Genomic DNA, 23,189 nt, shown 5'->3' with positions numbered 1-23,189 from the left:
TTGTCTTTCTGCCTTTGTGGAAGAGGTTGACTCTAGGTGAAAGATGCCCGGAAAGGGTGAATAGGACAGAGGTGGTGTTAAAAAGTTTTGAAAGGTCTGTATATTCCAGTGAAGAGTGATAAACAGGAAAATGATGTTGCTTGTGTTTTTTTTGTTCTGCACTTAGTTTAGTTGTAGCAGTGTAGACATCCAGGAAAGGTCTGGTATGAAACCTGTCATTTTTAAAAAAAAAAAGTCTCTATTTTTGGAGACATTTTATTACATTTGCTGTAATGTTATAGTTCCTATACTTATAGGAAGAACAATTACCATATAAACTGTTGCTATATTTATATATCTATAGCACATAAAACAGTAGTCCACACCTGGACATGGTTTGAACAGTGGATGGAAGATAAGTGTAATGCAAGAAGAAACGTATCTCCTGAAGTGATCATAAATCTAAGAAGCTGTGGTCCAAATCCCCTTGCATATTAGCCCCCTGGGTGCTGTCACCCACTGTATGTGGAGACAGACCACCACCATTTTCCGTGGTCTTGGTTGCCATCTCTTGCCCACCTAACAGTTCTCAATGTCTTGCCCTCATTCTGTGATCCTTTGTAGGTGTTGCTTCCTCCATCAAATTAATTAGAAGCTAACCTGCACTGAACTGAGGATTGGAACGTGATGGATATTGGGTAGGAGAGGAAATTAGAGGGGAGATTTGGAGTAGTTGGTGGTCTGTATTTTCATGTGTGTAACTGGCAGGTACTCTATGACATGGTTTATTACTTTTTTTTTTTTTAAAGGACAGCTTTTTTAAGGGGTTGTGAATTTCCTATTGTGGGTTAAACACTTGAAAAACAAGGTAATTGTATTGAAATATTGAATATAACTTAAAAATGTTTTTTCCTTTTTCTAGGATAACTGGACAGCTCTTATTTCAGCAGCTAAAGAAGGACATGCAGCTATTGTAGCAGAGCTACTCAATTATAATGTCAGTTTGGAGCATCGGGATTTGGTATGTGTTGTCCTAGTGCAAAAATAAAATAGTTTTCAGTAAGAATAACAATTTGGGGAGTTGGAGATTTTCAGTTCTGTAAAACAAATCAAAGAATTTTTTTTCTTAAATTATGTACTCAGTGCTGTTAAAAAGGAAAATATATATTTAAATATTGTTTTTACAGCTGTAAAATAGTTGCTTTACTGTTAGCAAAGGCAACTTGTTTTCTAGGGCTGTTTTTTTCCTCTTAATTTGCTGAGGCATCTTGCCATGTCCTACCAATCTAGCTTTTTCGTAAGTGTAATGTTAAGCACATCCGCATGGCCGGTGGTTGATTTCTAGACCTGCGTCAGTCTGAGAGGGATCTTTTACCTCCCCAAAAGTGTATTATAAAGAAATAAATAAAAATTGTGCTTACAGTTATCGGAGCTGTGCTGTTATTTTAAAATTAATTTTGGTTACCTGACCTGTCAAATGCCTTAGGTAGGGAAACCTCCTTGTCTCCTAGTTTACCAACTTAAATGAACACACCAATGCAGTTTGAAATTAATTGCTCTTATTACTCCCTTAAGAGGACATGATTTGCTTCTTTTTCCTGAAGAAGCAAAACATTACATAGTTACTTTATGAAGGCCAGCTGCCTGTTACACAAATCAAAAGTAAACCCTCTGTGTTAATTGATTTGGATTCTAGACTTTTGTTTTAAGATAGAGCTTTCTTTTTGGTTTATTTTTCCAGTGTTCAGATTTGTACGCTCTTGAACTCTGAATTGAGTGTTTACAGCAAATGCAGGAACATTTAGAACACGATATTCTCTCAAGTTTTGCATACAGCAGGAAATCAGTACTTTCATATGTGTGCTTATTGTTTATCTTACGTAAGTAGGAGCACAAGGTTGTGTAGTCAATCCTTACTATGTTTTGGACTTGCAAAACAGTCTTAGGACAAATACAAAATGAAATAAAATAACTAAGTAGACTTCTAGAGATCATTTTTCAATTTTCACATTTCTTTGAATTGTGCTTGCCAGGGAGGATGGACTGCCCTGATGTGGGCATCATATAAAGGCCGTACCGAAGTAGCGAAACTGCTGCTTGAGAAAGGAGCAAATCCAAACATCACAGGAATGGTAAGGTTTGGTCTTAAATGCCCCCTCCTCCCAAATGTTTAAAGTCCTGAATTGTACACTCATCTTATTACCGTGATTAAACATTTTACATTTTTTGCAATGTAACTTTAATCACTATATTTATAAAGGGATTGCTTTAATAATCTGTGTGACAGCCACTTTTCTTATTAATTTTAAATTTTTTTAATTAAAGCAAATGGGTGTATAGCTCTTAATAAGATTCAAATTAGCAGGAGAGGAAATAATAGAAAAGATAAGTAGTGTATCTAATGCTACTTGTATAACACTTATCATTTTTCTGTGTCCGTAGAAGTTAATGGAGTAACTAATATGTGCAATTCAGAAACAGTAACTTGTTTTAATTGTTTCATAATAGTTACATTGTTTCATAGTTAATGGAATAGAAAATAGAATAGTTTAATTGTTTCATAATAATGGGCTAGATTATATAAATATGTACCATACATGTGAGAGAGAATTAAAAAAACTAAGATTTTGGTATTTATTTCATTTTATAAGCGTTTTCTATAAAAGTATAGGCATGTTGAAACTTGAATGAACAATTTATGCTGTTAGCTTTCTGGGGTTTGAGGCAAGGGTGAACAATCAAGGAAGAGTACCAGTGACTTCCCTTTCTGATTGTCGATTTCATCTGGTTTGCAAATGCAGCTTCTGCATGCATGACATGACTGATCTGCAGTCCTGATTACATAGGGATATTGCATAGCTGTCTGTTGGTTCTCTCTTACATTACAAATGTTTATATTAATATAAGGATGTGAATTTTTAAACCTTGTTTAAGGAGTTATAAAACAAAACTGATGCAAAACAGCAGACATCTTCCTAGATACCATGTAGGCAATGTACTAGGCAACAGTTGATACATAGTTAGATTTATTTCTGTATATTCCTTCTTCTGTGGGTTTATCGTCTCTTGGAGCATTGTGATCAATATCGTTCAAGAAAAATAATTGGAACTGTGTTTTTTTTTTTTAAAATTCTAAGCAATACAGTGTTTATCCAATTATTTGGGCAGCGGGACGGGGCCACTCAGATATAGTACATCTCTTACTGCAATATGGAGCTAAGGTGAACTGCTCTGACAAAGTAAGTTATATTTATATAATACTTAATTTCTTTAATGCTTGATATATTTTTTGTAAAAGTAAGTTTTATTAAAAAATAAAAATCTCTTGAATTTTTTATTGAAAAAACATGCTGTTATGTTTTGCTCATGAGATTAGAATTAGTGTGCTAGAGTAAGTCGTTATACTTGCAAGAGGTTTTTCCGTAGTATGCTGAAGGTGGTTGTGAACATTTATTTTGGTGGAGCGTATTTCTGTTTTCTCAGCTATTGGAAACCTTGCTATCCTAGGTTGCATAGAAAAATAATTCGTACAGCTGTCATCTACAAAGAAAAAGTTAAAATGGCTTTTTAAATGCTTGTGTTAATACACAAGACCAAATTATATCTTTGTAAAAACTAAAACGTTAAAGTATAGGATGAATACTAGATTGTAGGGGATACTAAATAGAGAGCAATATGATAAAATGTTGTAAATGTTTTTGCAGTATGGAACCACCCCACTGGTTTGGGCAGCGAGGAAAGGTCATTTGGAGTGTGTTAAATACTTGCTGCAGATGGGAGCGGATGTTGATCAAGAAGGAGCTGTAAGTAACTGTTCGTTTTCCAGTGATAAGGTGTGGGTACATGCATCTGTGTGTCCTGTTTTATTTTATAATACAAATACTGAGAAGTACATGTAACAAGAGGAAATGTTGATGTTGGAGTATATTACTTTCCAGCTATTTGCAAACTACATGTGAGGATTATTTAAACTTCTTTGTGCCTTTTAACGAAAATATTATGTAACTAGGGAGTCGTATTGACAGTTGACACACTGCTATGTGAAGTGTAAATTTTAATGAACATAAATTAATTCAGGTTATTGTTCTCTGAAGGATAACACTGTCAAACTTATTCCTTAGTGCTATTTCAAAAGTAAATCACACACAAAGCATCCTTTGAAAATAATAATGGCTGTTGTGCCTATTCAGTTGGAAATTTTTTAGAAGTTTTCAGCTGCATATTGTTTTTAAATAAAACAGATATTAATTTTTTGTTGTATAAGACACTTAAAATGCTTGTCAAAATAAAAAATAAAACCAGTAAAAGTTAAATGGAAAATTAGGACAACTTTTGGTATTCATATTATTATTTCTGAAGTTCTTCAGAAAACCTCTTTGTGAGTGGTATCGGCAGACCTGGGTGCTCTCATGATACTATGTTCCCATATGACAAGAAAATTACTTTACTGTGCATGTAACATTCAGAAGTTAGAATAAACTGATCTGAGCTTTACTGTTTGCATTTGAGGTGTTCTCTACTATAGTACTTAGTTTATTTCTTTTTCAAAAAAAGCATAGCAAGTGCACTTTAAAACATAAAACTGAGTAACATTTGGATGGTTAAGAAAGCAATGTCAGTGAGTGTTCTTTTGTTATTTAAACTGCTGATATAATGATGATTTCTGTATCCACTGTACAATAAAATTTGTGGTTTTTGTTTAAAGAATTCTATGACTGCACTTATTGTAGCAGTGAAGGGTGGCTATACTGACTCAGTAAAAGAAATACTGAAAAGGAACCCAAATGTAAACTTAACAGATAAAGATGGAAATACAGCTTTGATGATCGCATCAAAGGAAGGACATACTGAAATTGTGCAGGATCTTCTTGATGCTGGAACTTATGTGAACATTCCTGATAGAGTGAGTAAATTTTCATAATTGTGATTTCATATATATGTAATAATAATATATATTTAAATACCAGTGTACGTGAATTTGTGGGTACGTGATTTTTCTGGCTTTCTAATTTTTCTGCCACCTAGGGGTATTTTTATGTATTGCTGTGTATTAAGTGGCAAATGTCGCTGTGTGAAGGTAAAGGATAAACTACAGAAAAGACTCTTTTCCTTTGAGATTCTTGAATTGTGAGTTTTCATAGGGCATGGAAATGATTTATGGTTGTATATTTGTTGTGTCTGTAACATAAAACTAATACCAAACTAACTTGCAGGTTTGGGGTGGGTTTTTTGTGTATTAATACATGTGGTAGTGCTGTTAAAACTGTAAAACAACGGGTATCCTAACAAAGAATATATTTTGTTCAGCATCTACCTTTATCTTTTACAACAAAACTTTTTACTAGGGAACTTGCATATATTAGAGGAAGACTCCAGCTCTGGGTTAGGATGTGTAAATGTAACTGTTGAAAGGTGCGGTGTGTACCTGAGCTGCGATTGCATTGTTCAGTAGAGGCATGCAGTATGGGCAGTGACCAGAGTGTAAATCTGCTTGCTAGCCACTCAGGGATTTATTTGGTTGCTTATATGGGTGCCTTGGACTGTCTGCAGTCCTCTCTTGATAGTTAGGTTTTTCTGAAGTGTCAGAGGCAAGGCAAGCATTGCACCCTTGGGGCTATAGGTGGTTAGATACCTAAACTTCGGTGCCTCTGTCGAGATCAGTGTTTTAGTTCAAAGCAGTAATACAGTTTTGAGGCTGAATTCCCAATCTCTAAATTGAATTATTTGGGGTTGCAAAGAAGAGAGGAAAACCTCCTAATATTTGCCTCATAATTTTAAAAGGATTTTTGGATGCATTTTCTTATATTTCAGGTGTCAGCTTAGTTGATTTCTTAGATGGTTACGTACTGAGCTGCAGTGTTGCACGTGACAACAAATTTCATCTCAGGCACATATCAAAGCAAAACTTTAAATATTTAAGAAAGTATGTTGCAGTCTTCCTTCCCACCTCTTCTATCACAAAATTCTACAACTGTCTGCATTCTTGTGCTTTTAGGAAGGATAAATTATGTCTTTCAGTACAGCTGACTGTATTCCAAAAATACATCAAACAATGAGTAGTCTTAGTTTCGGATGCTAGAGTAGGTTTTGATAAGGAAAATGGTTTGCAGGCGGGTATGTAATGACTGTGATTGAGAGGGGATCTGCTAGTGCTGAGCTTTCTAACTGAATTCCACACCTGTGATTTAGCTGTGCTTTTATTTTTCCTGTTTCATCATAAAAGAAATATCAAGTAATTTCAGGATTTCATTTTCTGGAATTCTGACATATCCTTAAGTGTGTTAAAATCGGAAGCCTTAAGCAGAATTGTGACTTTGTTTTATGCATATAGAACTCCATTTACCACAGCAAAATATTTTTTCTTTTGATCAATTTGAGATAAAATCAGCCTTTTGCTTCTTTTCTTTATAACAGCATAGTGTATGTTAGCAGGATAGCAGTCAAATCTGCACAAAAAAAGGGATAAAATTCTTTAAAATTCTTGAAGATCTTTTGTCAGCTGTGAAACATCTAAAGGAGACAGCCAACATTCTTGTCTGATTGTAAAGAGGTTATTATGTGAGTAATTACTTGTCTGATTGTAAAGAGGTTATTACTGTGAGCGGTTGGTCTTCCTATGAACCATAGAGAACAGCTGGATTTTTTTCATATTCATTATTAATTAGTGCTGTTATTTTTTAGGATAGTGGTTTAAGCTGGACCTATTTTGGGGGTGTCTGTTTTTCCATAAATATATAATATTTCATCTCTGCAAAAAAATATAAAAAATGGAGTCCAGAATTTTTTCTTCTGTATACCCATTTTTTGCAGAGGTAGAACTATTTTTTATATCATTCTTTAAAATGAGTGTAGATTTCTTAGTGTAAATAGGCATAATGTATATTTTGAGGCTGTAATTTATTCTGTGCTGCATTTCTTTTTTCTAAATAGTATTAATTAATCTTCAGTATTCTTTCATAATCTTTCTAGAGTGGAGATACAGTGCTGATTGGGGCTGTTAGAGGAGGTCATGTTGAAATTGTGAGGGCCCTGCTCCATAAATATGCCGATATAGATATCAGAGGTCAGGTAAGTACGACAATGTAAATGTTAGAGTAGTTCTTAAATAGGATGTCAATTTGAAAACCAAATAATTATACAGTGTTTCTAAAAACATGGCTTTAAAAACTTGCTCAGTCTACTCTGTAGGAAATGCAGATTTCCATAAAAGTTTAAAAATATATCACGTTGCTGTGCAGTTTATAAGACATATGTAATTGTAATGACTTGTTATGTAGCATTTTTTCAGTTGATTTGCATAATGGTTGAACAGCAAAAGATGTAAATTGAACTTATTTCATCTGCACTACTGAACCGATTTCAAATAATGAAGTACTTCTAAAATCCCTTAATATTATTATTTTAATACTTAATATTTTAAATTTAATATCATTGTATTAAAATGCAATGCACCTTAGGTTACAGCTGTTGTCAGGGCAGTTCTGTCACTGTGCTTGCTTCCTTTCTCACGTTAAGCAGTGTTGTGGGTGATTTCCATGTTTCCTACCTACCCTTCTTTCTTTTTTTGTCCTTCGATTAAGGTATTGTTTTTATTCTTCTACTGAAAGCTCCCTTAACTCAGCATGGTACTTGTTTTTATTATTACATTCAACTTGCTTTCTTTTGCTTGAAGCTGTTCAAATCACTCCACTCGCAGGCACATACGGTCTGCCAAGTTTGAACACAAAACTAAGTAGTCACTGGGAGCTGCAAAGATTCAGTGCCTGCTATTGATGCAGAGTCTCTTTGAGAAGCCAAGAAGCTTTTAGTTTGGAGACAAAGTAGTATTTGGATCTCTTCCTCTAACCTGCCATTGGAAACTTGGAATTGTATGTCTCAGCTTCTTGGTGACATGGGTCTGAAAATCTGGAGCTTTTCAACATCTGGACCAAGGCAATACAGAAACAGCAAGAGGACCCAGCCTCCTCAGGGCAGGGAAGCTTGTGGCTTCTGGCAGTATGAGGGAGTCTGTATAGCCATTTGCAGTGCTTAATCTAGAGAATCCATTTGTGGCCTTGTTGACACAAGTACCATCAGTGGAAGACTCTGGCTGTGTGCTTCAGATCTTCAGATTAGGACCAGCAGTATCAAAATTAGTGATGAGCACTAGTGTTCAGCAGCTCCCCTGCTGTTCAGCACTGCAGCGCTTGTCTGCCAGCCATCTTCTTCTGGGGAGATTTGCTGCCTGCCCAAATCTGTGGTGTTCCAGAAAGATTGCTGAGTCTTGTCCAGCCTTCCAGCTTGCTGCTCGTTCATTCATACGGACACTAGTCAGGGGAGACCTTGAGCAGATTAAAATGTGACTCTAGGGCTCTGGCAACGAGTGTTGGGGCAGTGGGGGGGCTCAGGTGATGTTCTCCTCAGCCCTTCTGGTGAGGGGGAAGGGCCCAGCTGGGAGCGTCTGGCAGACCAGTGCCTGGCTGTGCAGCTGACGTTGCTAGTGAGGAGTCAGCTTCCTCTGGCTGGTATCTTGTGGGAAGCCACCTGACTGAAGGATGGAGGACGTGAAACCCAGGTGACCAGAGAGGAAAGAAATCTTAGTGTCCAGGCTTGTTAAACTGTCAAGAAAGGCTTTAAACTCAGTTTGCTGTGAAGCCCACGAGTGGGAGAGGAAGAGCTGCAAATGAAAGAAGCAAGCAAGGGAGAAGGCTGCAAGGAGGACTTTGACATTCCTGCCTAGAAGCAGGTGTGTGTTCAGAGGCTTATCTTAAATGTTGCTACACAAGTGTGCATCAAACAGAAAGAGCCATGGTGCAGTCTACACCTGCACCGTTGCTACAAAAAGATTGCAGGCATGGAGACTTCCTGGGATAGCACACATCGCTGGGGAAAAAAAAAAAGATGACGCAAGCAGATTTCTAACTATCAAGCATTGCCCCTGGTTCAGTCATACAATGTATGGCTCATCTGCATTCTGGTACTTTGTGTTGGCTTTCATGTCCATCTACTTTTACATCTTTCCAGCTTGCATGGCCTGTTTTTAGGCCAGCCAACCAATTCAAGAATTTTATTAGGCTATACTGTAAAATTGAGAACAAAATGGAAATATTTTTTTTTAAAGGCCTGGAAGTGGTTAGCACTTCCATGTTCTAATAGGAGAGAAATCTTTTTTTTTGTTTTGTTTTTTTAGAAAAGGAAGGAAAAGCTGCAGAGAAACATAACTTACCTAATAGGGGTAAAAAAGACAGCACCGTGGAAAAAGTTGTTTTATTTCATTAGGAAACCTGTATATTTGAGTTACAGCTGAACATTCAGACAGATTGAACCTCCTTGGATTGTTAATGTTCTTAATATATTTTGCACAGGTTTTTTAGAACAGATTTGTGTTCTCTAGCCAGATATTCATTCCCTTCCAAAGTTCTACTGTGTGCCAATTAGATTTGGTGGTGTTTCCCTTTGCACTGAGCTGTGCTAAAATTTGCTGTATTATGTGCTGTTTTCAATATAGTGGTTGTACTTTATATACAGTTTTTGAAATTAATCCAACTGAATGAAAGTACTGTTAACATTTAATACTCGTTTTTTTCAGGATAATAAAACTGCTTTATATTGGGCAGTTGAGAAAGGAAATGCTACAATGGTGAGGGATATCTTGCAATGCAACCCTGATACTGAAACGTGTACAAAGGTAACAATTAGAGTTTTTAATTTAATTGCTTTGTTTAACATATGTTCTTTTGTCAACTCCTATGTGACGTTAAGGTCGTAATACCAAATTCAGTTTTTGTGAAGTGTTGGTATCTTGCATGCTGTTAAAAAAAAAAAAAAAAAAAAAATTTCTTCTGAAATACCGAATTTATTTTCAGCAATGGTGATGCCCCCTTTGTTGATAAACATCACCTACTACTAAAACTTGATAGCAGGAAAAGAGTGGATACTTTACCTCAGCATCATTGACATGACCAGCAATAAGGAGTAGAGAGCAGGTGCTACTGGAAACTGAGGAAGGAGGTTTCTGATATTACAAAGTGTGGAAGTTCAGACCGCAGTTTGTTGCATGTGCAGGAATGAAAAAAATAGACAAGTAGTATGTACAGCAGTGAATTACTTCTTCCATCAGTCTCTTTTTCAGATATCTTGTATTGTATCTGAATCTTGTCTTTCTCTGTTTGACACTGTTATTAACAGAAATGTATTTTGTTCTGTGATTCTAATCAATCTGGAATACAAGGCTTGTGATACTTTTTCAATAACATGCGCTGAAGTGTTGTTACTTGCACAGTAACATACTTAATTAAAAAATTGTCTTAAAAGTTTGGGGGTTAATTTGTTACACTGTCACTAGTTTTTGCTTGGTTTTGAGTATACAGAGATGATCTTTTTATTAGGCCTACTTTTCCCTTTTAGGACGGAGAAACACCGCTTATAAAGGCAACCAAGATGAGAAATATTGAAATAGTAGAGCTTCTTCTGGATAAAGGAGCTAAGGTCTCTGCTGTAGACAAGGTACAGAATATTTGTTTGTTTACTTTAGTATATTTAATCATTTTAGTTTTGCAGCAGAATTTTGTAGTGAGCTGTCAAGACTAATACAGAAAGAGAGCTTCCCATATGCTTACTAGTTAAATAGACCATAATACTTCAATGCTTAGTCTCCCATATTTAAAAATTAAATAGATTAGAATACTTAAATATAGATTAATTCCTACCGTTAATATATTGATTTTTTGTTTGTGTTAGGGTACTTTTAGTAATATGAAAAGAAAAAATTCCACATCAGGAATAAAAATTTCACATATAAGAATCTTATTCTTAATACACTTGAAAAAGAGCATAGAGAATGGTTGTTATTTGTCACTGATGTTTGGTTTTGATTAATAGATGTTAAACTAGGCAATGCTAAGGACAAATACAACGGTTTGTTACTGTCCTCTTATGCATTACCTACTTTGACTGTAAACCTTTTAAATACAGGAACATTTATTTGATGCTTTTTAACCTCTTAGTGTTATATTTAGGGCAAATAAATAATAATGTTGATTTGATGTAATAAGGAAACTCTTACCGGAAGGCTTTTTGGAGAAGTCTGAGCAGACATTGAAATAATTCTAACAAACAGTACCTCTTGTTCCAAACAAGTCTCTGAATTTGCTAGTAGACACTTGTTTCTGAATAGAGACTATCTTCATGAACCTTAAGATATTACTATAAATGTTTAAGAAAGAAGATGCTGCTTTAGATTTAGCATTATAAGAACTGCCTTTTCACATGTCTTTTCTGAAACTTCTGTAATGCTTTTTTGAGGGGGAAAAATGCTTGCTATAAGGCGTTAATGCTGTTGAGAATACCTTAAGATGTATTTCAAGTAAATAACGCATCTGAAACGATGTGGAACATGTGGTCTGTTCATAATCTTGGGAATTCATGTTAAATATTACTAGTTTTTCACTTAATTGCAGAAAGGAGATACTCCACTTCATATTGCCATTCGTGGAAGAAGCCGTAAACTCGCTGAATTACTCTTAAGAAATCCAAAAGATGGTAGATTGCTTTATAGACCCAACAAAACAGGAGAAACACCTTACAATATTGACTGTAGCCACCAGAAGAGTATTTTAACACAGATATTTGGAGCCAGTAAGTATAAGTTTTGGTTTTTTTTTTTTTAATCACTTATATATTGAGAATCCAGTTTATTCAATTCTGTATTGAGAAGTGGTAACTGTTTAGTTTTTTTTAATGTTGCAACTAATGGGAGAGCTTTAAAAAAATCAGTTGGCAAAAAAAATTCATCATTCTAAAAGCCTGACAAAGGTCAAATGTAGCTTTTATTTTTGACTTTTGACATTGGATACTGTGCGACTGTTGATCATTTTGTTTTTACTTAGATCTTGCTTGTGTAGGAATTATTGCTGTGATTTGAGATTTTGTTTGAGTCTTTTGTGGTAAGCTCTAATGGTTTTGATAATTATATAACATTTATGTGGATGATTTAAAATTCCTTTGAACAAGAATGTACCAATAATAACAGCTTTTATATGGGAGGAGTATATATACAAATATAGGTGACCATGTCATGATTTTATGTATGAAAATTGTCATATTGAAGAGGTTTCTTAAAGCAAAGCTCTGTATCATAGTATTCATATTACAGGACACTTGTCTCCCACGGAATCTGATGGTGACATGCTGGGTTACGATCTGTACAGCAGTGCTTTGGCTGATATTCTGAGTGAACCAACCATGCAGCCACCTATCTGTGTAGGCTTATATGCACAATGGGGAAGTGGAAAATCTTTCCTGCTCAAGAAACTGGAAGGTAAAAGTTGATGCAGCCTTTTCTGTAGGTTCAAATCTATCTGTGAAAAGCATCATATGGGAGTTACTAGTTTTGTAACAGCCGTTGGTCCATGTGATGTTGTATCCAGCCTTTGTTTCTGTAATGAAAGGATTTAAATTTTAGTGTGGTCAGTTCATCCATAGGTTGCTTTGTTTATTTATACAATGTCAAGACAGTCTTTAAGTGTCAGTGTCTATTGTCCTGTGGGTTTCCTGCAGCTCCTGAATCTACCCTTTAGGTACTGCTGAAAGTATGACTGGAATATGCCTTGTTGGGGGTGTTTGTGTGTCAAATCAGGTTCAGACCTCTTTCGCTACAGTATTTATTTATTGTGCCTCCTATGTGTCATCTTTTTTTTTTTTATGTTTAAAAGCAAATTCCAGGCTAGTAATATTTTTTTGCTGTAGTGTATTTTCTCTGCGTCTAGTTTTCTTCCCCTTTCCTCTTATTTGCTTTGAAATTTTTGAACTTTCTGAAATGACAGGGGAAGGCAAATGCAGTATATGAAGAGAGTCAATATTTTTCACAGTGGAAATGGGCATCTAATTTACAGTTTTAGCTTTTTCTAACAAAGGATGTTTTTCTGAGATGTTTCAGTATAATTCAGACTACTTTTACCAGTCTTGATGTTCCTTCCTTTCTGTGATTTCTATGTTTTTAAAAGCTTCTATATTATAGGTCTATATAAGTCAAAATGGGGTCTCTGCTTTCATTTTGTTCACCTCATGCTCCATGTCATAAACATAAAGCAGTGTGCATTTTTGACCGTGATGTTTATTGTTGATGAGCTCTTACATTTTTAAGACTTTTTCAGTATTTTCTTCCTGTTGCTCATTCATCTTTTTATTCTGGATTGTGTGTTTAATATTTCTTATTCCATAGACCCTAAATAAGTTTATGCAGGAATTCCTGTTTTAGTAAATATGAATCAACAAACAGAAATAAATACTGAAGCCTTTACATTGTACTGTTATGTCTGACTATTTGAGGAACGTGGTCCAGTTTTCAATGATGAAGGTTTTGGAGGCTGGGGTTTTTTTGACAGATATGGTGGATTTATTTTTATTGGTGTCATAAAATATGTTTTAAACTTTTGAAGGAGGATGGGAAATGGCATGGCTTTTAATGTGCCTTTAAAAGTAGAAAATCTGCAGCAAACAGTGCAAGTAGTATGTATTTAAATGGTTTCATTCGTTGCATGCATGAAAACTTAGGGTTTTGCACTAATGTTTGAAGAAGAATTCAAGCATCATTGTCTTTGTTGGGTCAGTAATAGGGAAAAGTTACTACAGTCTAGTGAAAAAGTGTTTCTTTTCAAAGATGATCATTATAATACCGTTTTTGCTTTCTGTTCTAGAATGATTTAACATGTTAACTGGTCTTTGTCTTTTTGTTTTAGATGAAATGAAGACTTTTGCAGGACAGCAGATTGAACCTCTGTTTCAATTCTCCTGGCTTATTGTATTCCTCACACTTCTGCTGTGCGGAGGTTTGGGTTTATTGCTAGCTTTCACAGTGGATACAAAGCTTGGAATAGCGGTGTCACTCAGCTTATTATCAGTTCTCTACATTTTCTTTAGTAAGTCTTATTTTATATGAATTTTGTGAAGGTTTTCATCTATTTTTGGAATTCAGTATTGTTTTGTGGACATGCTTTGCGATTCAGAAAAAATACGAAAAGTTTTTGTAGAAAATAGGACCCCTTTGGGCCCTTTCCTTGTGTTTTGCCTGTAATTTGTGAGAGTGCATTCTTGAAAACAAGCATTTTGTGTATTAACTTCATTATGTCACTCTTCCCATTCTCATTTTTAGCCATAACTGTTAAAAATTCATTTGACTCCTTTTAGGCAACTCCATGCCTTATCTGTTCAAACTTCATGGTTCTTTCAGTTGTGAATGTTGACTAAAACATAACCATAACATCATTTTAAATTTTTAATATTTTAGCTGTAATTTACTTTGGTGGCCGAAGAGAAGGTGAGAGCTGGAACTGGGCCTGGGTATTAAGTGCAAGGTTGGCAAGACATATTGGATATTTAGAGTTGCTTCTCAAACTCATGTTTGTGAACCCGCCAGAATTGCCAGAGCAAACCACTAAAGCCTTACCTGTCAGGTTGGTTATTTCATTTATTTGCTTTTGAATGAATAATTGAGGTTCACTCTGATACTTTTCGAACTATGCGTATTAATGTGCCTGTTTATCTTCCTGTGAAAAGCTGTTGAGATTCCTGTTTGAAAAACAGTAGCCCTAGAATATCATGTAGTTAAATTTTTCAGTGTAAAGAAGATAGTAGTGTTTTCAAGAAAAATTCTGTACCAAAGTCAGTGAAAGTTACTCTTTTTTAGTGTTAGGGCTTTTGACTATGATACTACTAAAAATTTGTAACAGACAAAATAAGAATTTAGTTTTCTGGTGTAGCTTACTGTGTATTACATTTAATGCTTGTTTCACTGATTACTTCTGTTAAGGTCTTGCCCTTTTTTCCCTTTGCCCTTTTTTCCCTTTTCTTTCCTGTAAGTAGAACATCAGACTGCTCAAAGCTTCCAGTTTACCTGAAAGCAAGGAAATTTATGCCATCTATTTTACAGTTTTGTTTATTCCTATTGTTTAGAGACTTGTATTTTAGCCTTATGGTGCTTTTATGTGATCTTATTCTTCTGTATTTTTTTTTTAATCCTCCATAAATATTTGAAAATAGCTCAGAATGCAATTTTAGAAATACTTGTCGATATTATGTTTTGGCATCATAAAGATACCTTTGTATTTTTACTGCCGTCTGAGGTGCCATTAGTGATGTGATTGTTTTTATCTCTTTAAAATATCAAGTTTTAGAATAGGAAGTGGAGCAAAGAAGAGGTTGAAAACAGGGGAAGGAATAAAGAAATAAATACTTAAATTCCATGTAGATTTTTTTAAAAAAATAAGTATTTAAGTATTTTACTTTTCGTGCCGCTTGAAAAAACTTTTAGCTGCAGAGATGCAGGAAGATTTTTGGTTTGGTTGCCAGAAAATAGTTAAAGCTTTCTAAAGTATACAAAATACATGTTTTTTCTCTTTCAGATTTTTGTTTACAGACTACAATAGACTGTCCAGTGTAGGCGGAGAAACTTCATTGGCTGAGATGATTGCTACCCTCTCTGATGCATGTGAAAGGGAATTTGGTTTCTTAGCAACAAGGCTATTTCGAGTTTTCAAGACAGAAGATACACAAGGTTTTTATTACCTGAATGACATTTCCGATTATTCCATTTCAACGCACTGTTATCAGGGGTTCTGTTTTTCACATTATAAGCTCTTTTTAGAAACTGTTGTAGCCATGCAGAAATTCATACAGAAGGGGAAACTCTTTGTACTGTTTTGGAGACAAAAATACCCGGTTTTCTTTGCTCATCTTGATTTTATTAGTATCATAAAGGAACACCTTCTGTGAAGTATAGTCTTCAGAAGTGTCAATGGAAATGTATGTTTATATTACATCCTTTTAGATGCAGCATGGTATTTTTCCGTAGCAATTAAGTTCTCATGTCTGAGTCGGATAAATGGAAAAGTATACTTTTGTGTATTGCTAAGAGAAGTTTCTGTTTAGTTTATTAGATTTTAATTCAGAGCTTTTATGAGTGACCACTACTTATTCTTGGAAACAGCAAATGTATAGAACATGTTGGTCCAAAGCCATAAATTGCTGTGATCAGTGTTGGTGAGATGGGATGAAATATTCCTACTTGATCCAAATGGAACAAACTTTTTTCTTCTGTCCCATCTCTAGATTTCTGAAAAAAATATGCAGAACAGAGTATGATATTGTGAAGAAAGGGAGTTCTTGAGGGTAACTTTCAATTCATAGAGGACTTATTTCTACTTTGAATTCAGTTTCAGTCAGTTACTTCTCATTTCATTTTGACCTTGACCACAAATAGACGAATCTGATGCTGTCTCCTCGCAAAGTGAAATGTTTAGACTCTCCTGTCTTGCAGAGGGTGGAAAAAAACATGTTATGTGCTGAACACAACTAACTCTTCGTTGTTCTTTCTCAAATTCACTGAATGTTCTTTATGAAAGTGATATGTGGAGTTTTTCACAATTATTTCCATGTTAGCCATTCCACAGTTCTTCTCCTTAACCTCAATGAAACAGCTTTCATGATGCTGCAATTTCTTCTGCAATTGACTTGAGAATGGCAGTGTAGTGCTGGCTTCTTGTGATTATTTGCAGTAATCATCTTTTCCCTTTCATTTGTAGTCTTACACTTCTTTTGTATTCCTTGGCTCTGTTGCCTTCCTGTGCTCTTCCTAATTATCTAATTGATTTTTTTTTTTTTTTAAATCTATTTGATGATCTTGCACATCTTCTTGTCTCCAGATTTTTGTAGATCTAGGGTTATAGTTTTCTTGTCTCTAGATGTTCAGAGAAATTCCATATGGGTTTCTTTTTAATCTCCTTTAATTCTTTCATTTTTGTAACGTCTGTAAACTTGCAGACAAGCCTATTCAATTGCCGCTTCATTGTTGATGATTCCGAAGTCTCTCTCTCAGAATCCAGTTCTCTCTTTCTAGCTAGAGGAAGCTTTCATCCCTACTTCAAAATGTCTAGAACTGAATGTGATTATAACTGAGCTGTTATTCTTCTCTTCTTGCCCCTCACTCCTGTCATTATGCATTTCTGTTGCTTCGTTCTGCATCACAATCCTATCTGTTTCATATGTCAGTAACGTGAAAGACCTTTCCAACTCATACCCCAGTCTAGAATATACATGGGCCATGTGTTGGATATTCTTTCCACGTAGCATATTTAAAATTTGATTTTTTTGTTCCAGTTCAAATATTGATTCTTAGCTGTCATCCTTTTGCATCAGATTATTGCTATGTTCTGTTCTTTGTTATCAACAAATGTGTACAGAAGATGTGAATCTTCTAGATGTGTACGCCACTAGATGTGTACAGATCCTAAAAGCAGAGGCTGCTTCTTTGGGAAAAAGCTATTTCTTTGATCATTGCTTTAGCTGTGCTAACCTCCAACTGCAATATTTCTTTGTCTCTTCCTTATCGATCCAATTGAAGTCAGGAGGTCTATATTCTCTTCTGAGGCCCTTGTGATCTGTCCAAACCTTATGTACTGCAGTCCTCCCTTGTTTGTGTATGTTTTAGCGTGCAAGAAAGGATAGTCTCAGGTTGTAGTTTGCAATTTTGGTTTAGTACTCCAGTGGCACCATTACTATTAGGTTATGTAAATATCATGTTTCTGTTTAAAACTGAGTAGTTACCGTACTGTTTTCCTAGGATTTACTTGCATAAATACACTTTACTAAGAGGTATCACAAAAGGGATGATACCACTGATATGAAATCTATTTAATAAAAATCATTTCCATCCAGTGTGGATTTCTTGAAACAAGGGAAATAAACTGAAGATTAAAGGAATATCTCCGCTTCATAATTTCCAAGAATTTTGGCAAATTTATACAATTTTTTTCCATGTTTGTGACTGGATGGTAACACTGCAGTAACTTTTTATGCAAGTCAGTGTTTTATGAGAACTATGCAAGTTAATAGATTTTGTACTCGCCTGTAATTACATTTTACATTCATTGTAACAGCAAATACTTATTTCCTAGGTAAAAAGAAATGGAAGAAAACCTGCTGTCTCCCATCCTTTGTGATTTTCTTGTTCATATTGTCTTGCGTTGTTTCTGCAATTGCCCTGCTGGCGATTTTTAATGTGGAACGAGCCAACATGACAGTGAATGTTATTCTTATATCAGTTACGTGTGTTGTTGGTTTGGCCTTTATCTTGAATTGTCGCACCTGGTGGCAAGTGATGGATTCAGTTTTGAATTCTCAAAGAAAACGTCTTCACAATGCTGCCTCCAAGCTTCACAAGTTGAAAAGCGAGGGGTTCATGAAGGTAAGCGTTTATATGAATTGGCCATTAAAAGAATTGAAACAAAACCCCAAACCTGTAGCCGCCTTAAGATGGGGCGCCATTTATTTAAATTAATTAATTTAATTTAATTTTACTGAGGGGAACACTTCCATTCCGGTGGTAATTATGCTTAGTGTACGAAATCTCTCTGCTCAACCAGGAATGTTAAATTTGGATTAAGTTTTCAGTTTCTAGTTTTATTTTTGCTGGGAGGAAGGTACTAGGAGAAAATTGTTCTAAATGATCAGTGTTTAGTAAAAGCTTACTTTAGACCACAAGATTAGAAAGAATAACTTTTAAAATATTGTAAGCGTGAAAAAACAAGCCTAACTTTGGCTGTCTGCAAGACCTCTTTGCTAAGAAAGGAATGATAGCACTGAAAGGACATTCCAAAACAGTTGACATATTTAATGAAAAATGATAGAAAATACTATTGTTTTGCTGGGTTGTATCTAAACTGATAAAAAAATGTACCCATCAGGCTGTCATCGAATATCCTATGCGCTCCTATTTGAAAATAAACTTTAGCATCATGATGGTTACCTCTGAAAATTACAGCTAATACGTTGTATAACAATAGGCTGCGCAAATATTTTTGTAGCACAGAAGACCATACCTGTGTCTTGCTACTGTGTTTCCTGACAATTGTTTTTTGAGTGGTATTTATCTGGCATAACTTCAGTCATTTAGGAGCTTGGTTCACCCTTTTACAATCAAAGGAGAGAAGTGGGTATTTCCAGAGAGTTACTCGTATGACTTACGTCATCTTGATGTGCACATTCAAGATGAATCTAGTGGTGAATAGATCAGATTTTAATGTCTACCTGTTAGTTGCTGAAATCAGGGCAGGTGAATTCCACCTTTGTTTCTGTATTAAGGGTAATTGTTAAATGTGTAACTTAATGTTGAAAAACTTAAAAAAAATCTTCAGATTGCATATCCTGAAGAGGAATGACTGAGCATTAGAATAATAGCATAATTGGCTTGGCTGGAAGGCAGATAGAAAATTTTAGCTCACAGTTTATGCCAAGCAATTTTTGAGGATTATCTGAAGCTACAAATATGCTTTTGTTTACTCTTGAAATACTGATTTACAGTGCATAAATATTACTTTCTTTTAAAATAACATTCTAATGGCATTTAAATAAGGATAGTTTGTTAAAGTGGAATATGCAGTTCTGCTGTACATTTTTGTGCAAACAGGAAATTAAACTTTTGGAAGTGACATTTTAGGACTTGCACTTTGGGTATTTAGAACTGTTTATTTTTGTAATCTTATTGAAGTGTTTTTAGGACAAGTAGCAATCTGCAAAAGGAATTATATGCATTTTTGTGAGTTTTTAAGTATTATAGAAATGTCTTTTCCTTCTTTGCTTTTCATTTTTGTAGGTTTTGAAATGTGAAGTGGAACTGATGGCCAAAATGGCAAAAACCATTGACAGCTTCACTCAGAACCAGACAAGGCTTGTTGTAATTATTGATGGATTGGATGCTTGTGAGCAGGACAAAGTTTTACAGATGCTTGATACTGTGAGTTGGATCAGTTTATAAAGATGATCTCTCGATCATCTGGATGATCTCTTCCATAGATGATCTCAGATGCATACAGTTATTGTGTATTTTCTGTAGAAAGAAGGCATGTATACGGAGTCTGTGTGTTGTAGTCTTTTAACGTTTGTGTACATTGGTGTAATTGTAATACTAAGAGCAATGGGTTTTAAAAGTTGAAAATTAAATCCCAGGATTTAATCCCAGGATGTAGGACTGTACATATTCATACTTGCAAAAAGTTTTGAAATAATCAGATGTAAATTAAGTACCTTAGATGAAAAATACTTAAATGCTAAGTATTTGGCAGGGCTAGGGCATTACTGCATGGTACCTTCTTGGTGATGACTTCCATTCTAACTACTACTGCTGATTTGTCAAGCATGCTTATTTCTAATTGTGGATAAGTTCCTAACGTTAGGTATCTCATACTGAAGTAACTGACATCTCTGTACATCTCTTGTCCTCTCAAGTTTATAACTTGAACAGAATGAATATAAAACGTTGAGTCAGATGTTCAGATGATCCACAGTTACTGTTAATTATTATTATTAACAAAGTGTACCGTCTGCTTTTTTACAGGTGCGAGTCTTGTTTTCAAAAGGCCCATTTATTGCTATTTTTGCAAGTGACCCACACATTATTATAAAGGCTATTAACCAGAATCTCAACAGTGTTCTACGTGATTCAAACATAAATGGACATGATTACATGCGAAACATAGTCCATTTGCCCGTTTTTCTGAATAGCCGCGGGCTTAGTAATGCAAAAAAACTGATGGTAGCTTCGACAACCAACGGGGATATTCCTTATACAGATAATGCAGGTAAGGTTATGCAGGAAGGTGATATGAAAGTTACAAAACCAATGTTCCAAAAATCTGTTTTTTGGAACAAACTATTTAAATAATTGGCAGATCATTAGTGTTACTTTATGCATCAGTCAAATGTATACAAATGGACAAAATGCCTGCCTTTTGTTTTCCTTTCCATAGGATTGCATGAAGAGGTTGACAGGAGAGTTTCTCAGAACAGTCTTGGAGACATGACCAAGCTTGGTAGCAAAACTGCTCTCAATAGGCGGGTGAGAAAATTTTTTAGACTAAATGGAGATAGTGGTAATACCTTTTTTCTTTTCTATTATTTTAATTTTTCTTTCACATTTTTAATGATGTCGACTTGGAAGACTTATCAAACCATTCTGATTAAATTAATATAAATGATCCATGTAGGAAAAGTACATTCTTAAATCAGTAGGCTGATGCTCTGTCAAAGAGGAAAAAGTTGCTCTTGTGGTTTAACCTGGCAGGCAGCTAAACACCACACAGCTGTTTGCTCGTTCCCTCCTCCCCCAGTGGGATGGGGGGGGAGAAGTAAGATTCATGGGTTGAGATAAAGACAGTTTAATTGGACAGAAAAGGAAGGGAAAATAATAATGATAAAAGAATATACAAACCAGGTGATGCGCAATGCAATTGCTCACCACTTGCTGACCGATGCCCAGCCAGTTCCTGAGAAGCCGCCCCCCGGCCAGCTTTCCCCCAGTTTATATACTAAGCATGACATCATGTGGTATGGAATATCCCTTTGGCCAGTTTGGGTCAGCTGTCCTGGCTGTGTCCCCTCCAGCTTCATGTGCACCTCCAACCTTCTCAGTCGGTAGAGCGCAAGACGCTGAAAAATCCTTGACTTAGCTGTTGCTGAGCGGTGCTTATACTAAAACATCAGTGTGTTATCAACATTATTCTCATCCTAAATCCAAAACACAGCACTATATCAGCTACTAAGAAGAAAATTAACTCTCTCCCAGCCAAAACCAGAACATTGCTCACCAAAGCGTTCTTTTCCACAAATATTTAAATTCAGCTCTCTGTGAATGCTGAGCTGATACAGCATACTGGTAGTAGCTATGATCTATCTGTGTACGTATATTTTGGATTTTTGTGTAGAAGCCCAGTATCACTTGATCACAGGATGTTGCAACAAGGGTCAGTAATTGAGCAAATCAAGGAATTTAGAATATTATAGTACTGGACTTTTACTGCAACATGTTCACCACATTTTCTTTCCTGCTTTCTGTTCTGTTTTCCCATCTTTACGTAAAATCAGAAAGTGGTTGAATAAAAGCTAACTAGGAAGTAGTGAAAAGCAATGCAGAGTCTGAGGATTGTGAGGTTTTTGAGCTAGCGTAGGTAGAGACTTCGGGAGTTTTGTAGCAGAGGAACCTGATGTTTGCTTTAATTTTAAAATGTAATTAGTAAATGGATGTCATTAACTTTTTGTACAGACAGTAGGAAACGATGATGGCAATGCTGCAATTAGTAACCTTTTTACAAAATATCTCCGTGTCACTATTTTGCTCTCTCAGAATTGGCATGGAAGTAAAATGTGTAACTCTTATTGGCTTATATGGAAACCACGTTCAACTGTTACGTAACTAAATCAGAATTAAATTCTGGTAAATATTTGTATGGTATTTCATGTCAACCTCACAGACACATATTCAGAAAGGTTCTAACTTTATAATCAAATAGAACTGAAGTATTTCAAATACTTCAGTTTTTTATACTAATCAATAGTTTTTTGTACTAATCAAGTTTTTTATACTAATCAATATTCCTTGCTTTTTTGTATCATTATCAGGATACTTACCGAAGACGCCAGATGCAACGTACCATTACCCGCCAAATGTCTTTTGATTTGACCAAGCTGTTGGTTACAGAGGATTGGTTCAGTGATATCAGTCCTCAGACCATGAGAAGATTGCTAAATATTGTTTCAGTGACAGGTAGGTGTGGCATGTTCGTGTACAGTAAACAGTATTGTGTTTTGGTTGCTGGTAGTTACACTCAGACTTTTTAGTGTGTAAACTAAATTTAACAAGTCAGTCCATGTGTTGATTTTGAAAATCCTTCTGAAGCAAACTCTTCTAGGGTGCAAACAAAGTTTACAGACTATTCTATGTAGAATTAGAAACATTAAATCATATTTGTTTGTTTTTTCATTGACTTCTGTTGGGAGGCAAATGATTCTAGTCTACGTTTTCAGGGAGTTTTGTATTTTTTAATTTTAAAGTGGGATAATAAAATACATTTTCCAATTTTGTAATACTCTAATGTGAACAAAGCTTGTAGCGCTAGTATCTTAGAAGGTAAACTGTGAGGCAAACACAGGTGTGTATCCTTTACATTTTTGCTATGGATATTTGGGGTCCTTTTTCCCTAAATGGTTGTCTGGGCCTGATAAAAGCATTTTATGACCTGTTTTCTTTCAACAAAACACAATTAAGACATCAGTATCTTTAAGGTTTAAAAACTGGAAACAACTGGAAAAGGACTTACTGAAGTCTAATAAAGTCATGTTTCATGTAGTAAGTGAACAGGGAATGATTATTTATTGTCTTTTCTATTACAGACACTAAAAGG

The 23,189-nt window shown here is 35.2% G+C and overlaps 1 protein-coding gene across 4 annotated transcripts in view; it reads left to right on the top strand.

Moving 5' to 3' along the window:
* The window catches only part of KIDINS220 (kinase D interacting substrate 220), an 81,127-nt gene that overhangs the window by 14,266 nt on the left and 43,672 nt on the right, over nucleotides 1–23,189 (top strand). For 3 of the 4 annotated variants that reach the window (XM_087775024.1, XM_087775023.1, XM_087775021.1), the window contains exons 4-21: nucleotides 902–1,000; nucleotides 2,013–2,111; nucleotides 3,117–3,218; nucleotides 3,684–3,782; nucleotides 4,685–4,882; nucleotides 6,949–7,047; nucleotides 9,548–9,646; nucleotides 10,366–10,464; nucleotides 11,418–11,595; nucleotides 12,113–12,277; nucleotides 13,698–13,877; nucleotides 14,246–14,411; nucleotides 15,360–15,511; nucleotides 17,910–18,199; nucleotides 19,607–19,747; nucleotides 20,348–20,591; nucleotides 20,760–20,848; nucleotides 22,408–22,552. In XM_087775024.1, the coding sequence (XP_087631150.1) occupies nucleotides 902–1,000; nucleotides 2,013–2,111; nucleotides 3,117–3,218; nucleotides 3,684–3,782; nucleotides 4,685–4,882; nucleotides 6,949–7,047; nucleotides 9,548–9,646; nucleotides 10,366–10,464; nucleotides 11,418–11,595; nucleotides 12,113–12,277; nucleotides 13,698–13,877; nucleotides 14,246–14,411; nucleotides 15,360–15,511; nucleotides 17,910–18,199; nucleotides 19,607–19,747; nucleotides 20,348–20,591; nucleotides 20,760–20,848; nucleotides 22,408–22,552 (2,644 nt within the window). Of the gene's footprint in view, nucleotides 1–901; nucleotides 1,001–2,012; nucleotides 2,112–3,116; nucleotides 3,219–3,683; nucleotides 3,783–4,684; nucleotides 4,883–6,948; nucleotides 7,048–9,547; nucleotides 9,647–10,365; nucleotides 10,465–11,417; nucleotides 11,596–12,112; nucleotides 12,278–13,697; nucleotides 13,878–14,245; nucleotides 14,412–15,359; nucleotides 15,512–17,909; nucleotides 18,200–19,606; nucleotides 19,748–20,347; nucleotides 20,592–20,759; nucleotides 20,849–22,407; nucleotides 22,553–23,189 lie in introns of those variants that run through there. The other variant, XM_087775025.1, reaches the window with a different exon arrangement.

Source organism: Nipponia nippon, unplaced genomic scaffold (assembly GCF_047370975.1).
Source record: "Nipponia nippon isolate SJK-2023a ecotype South Korea unplaced genomic scaffold, ASM4737097v1 scaffold_4, whole genome shotgun sequence".
Classification (NCBI taxonomy): domain Eukaryota; kingdom Metazoa; phylum Chordata; class Aves; order Pelecaniformes; family Threskiornithidae; genus Nipponia; species Nipponia nippon.
Note: the sequence above shows the minus strand (reverse complement) of the source record. Positions and strands in the feature narration are given on the sequence as shown.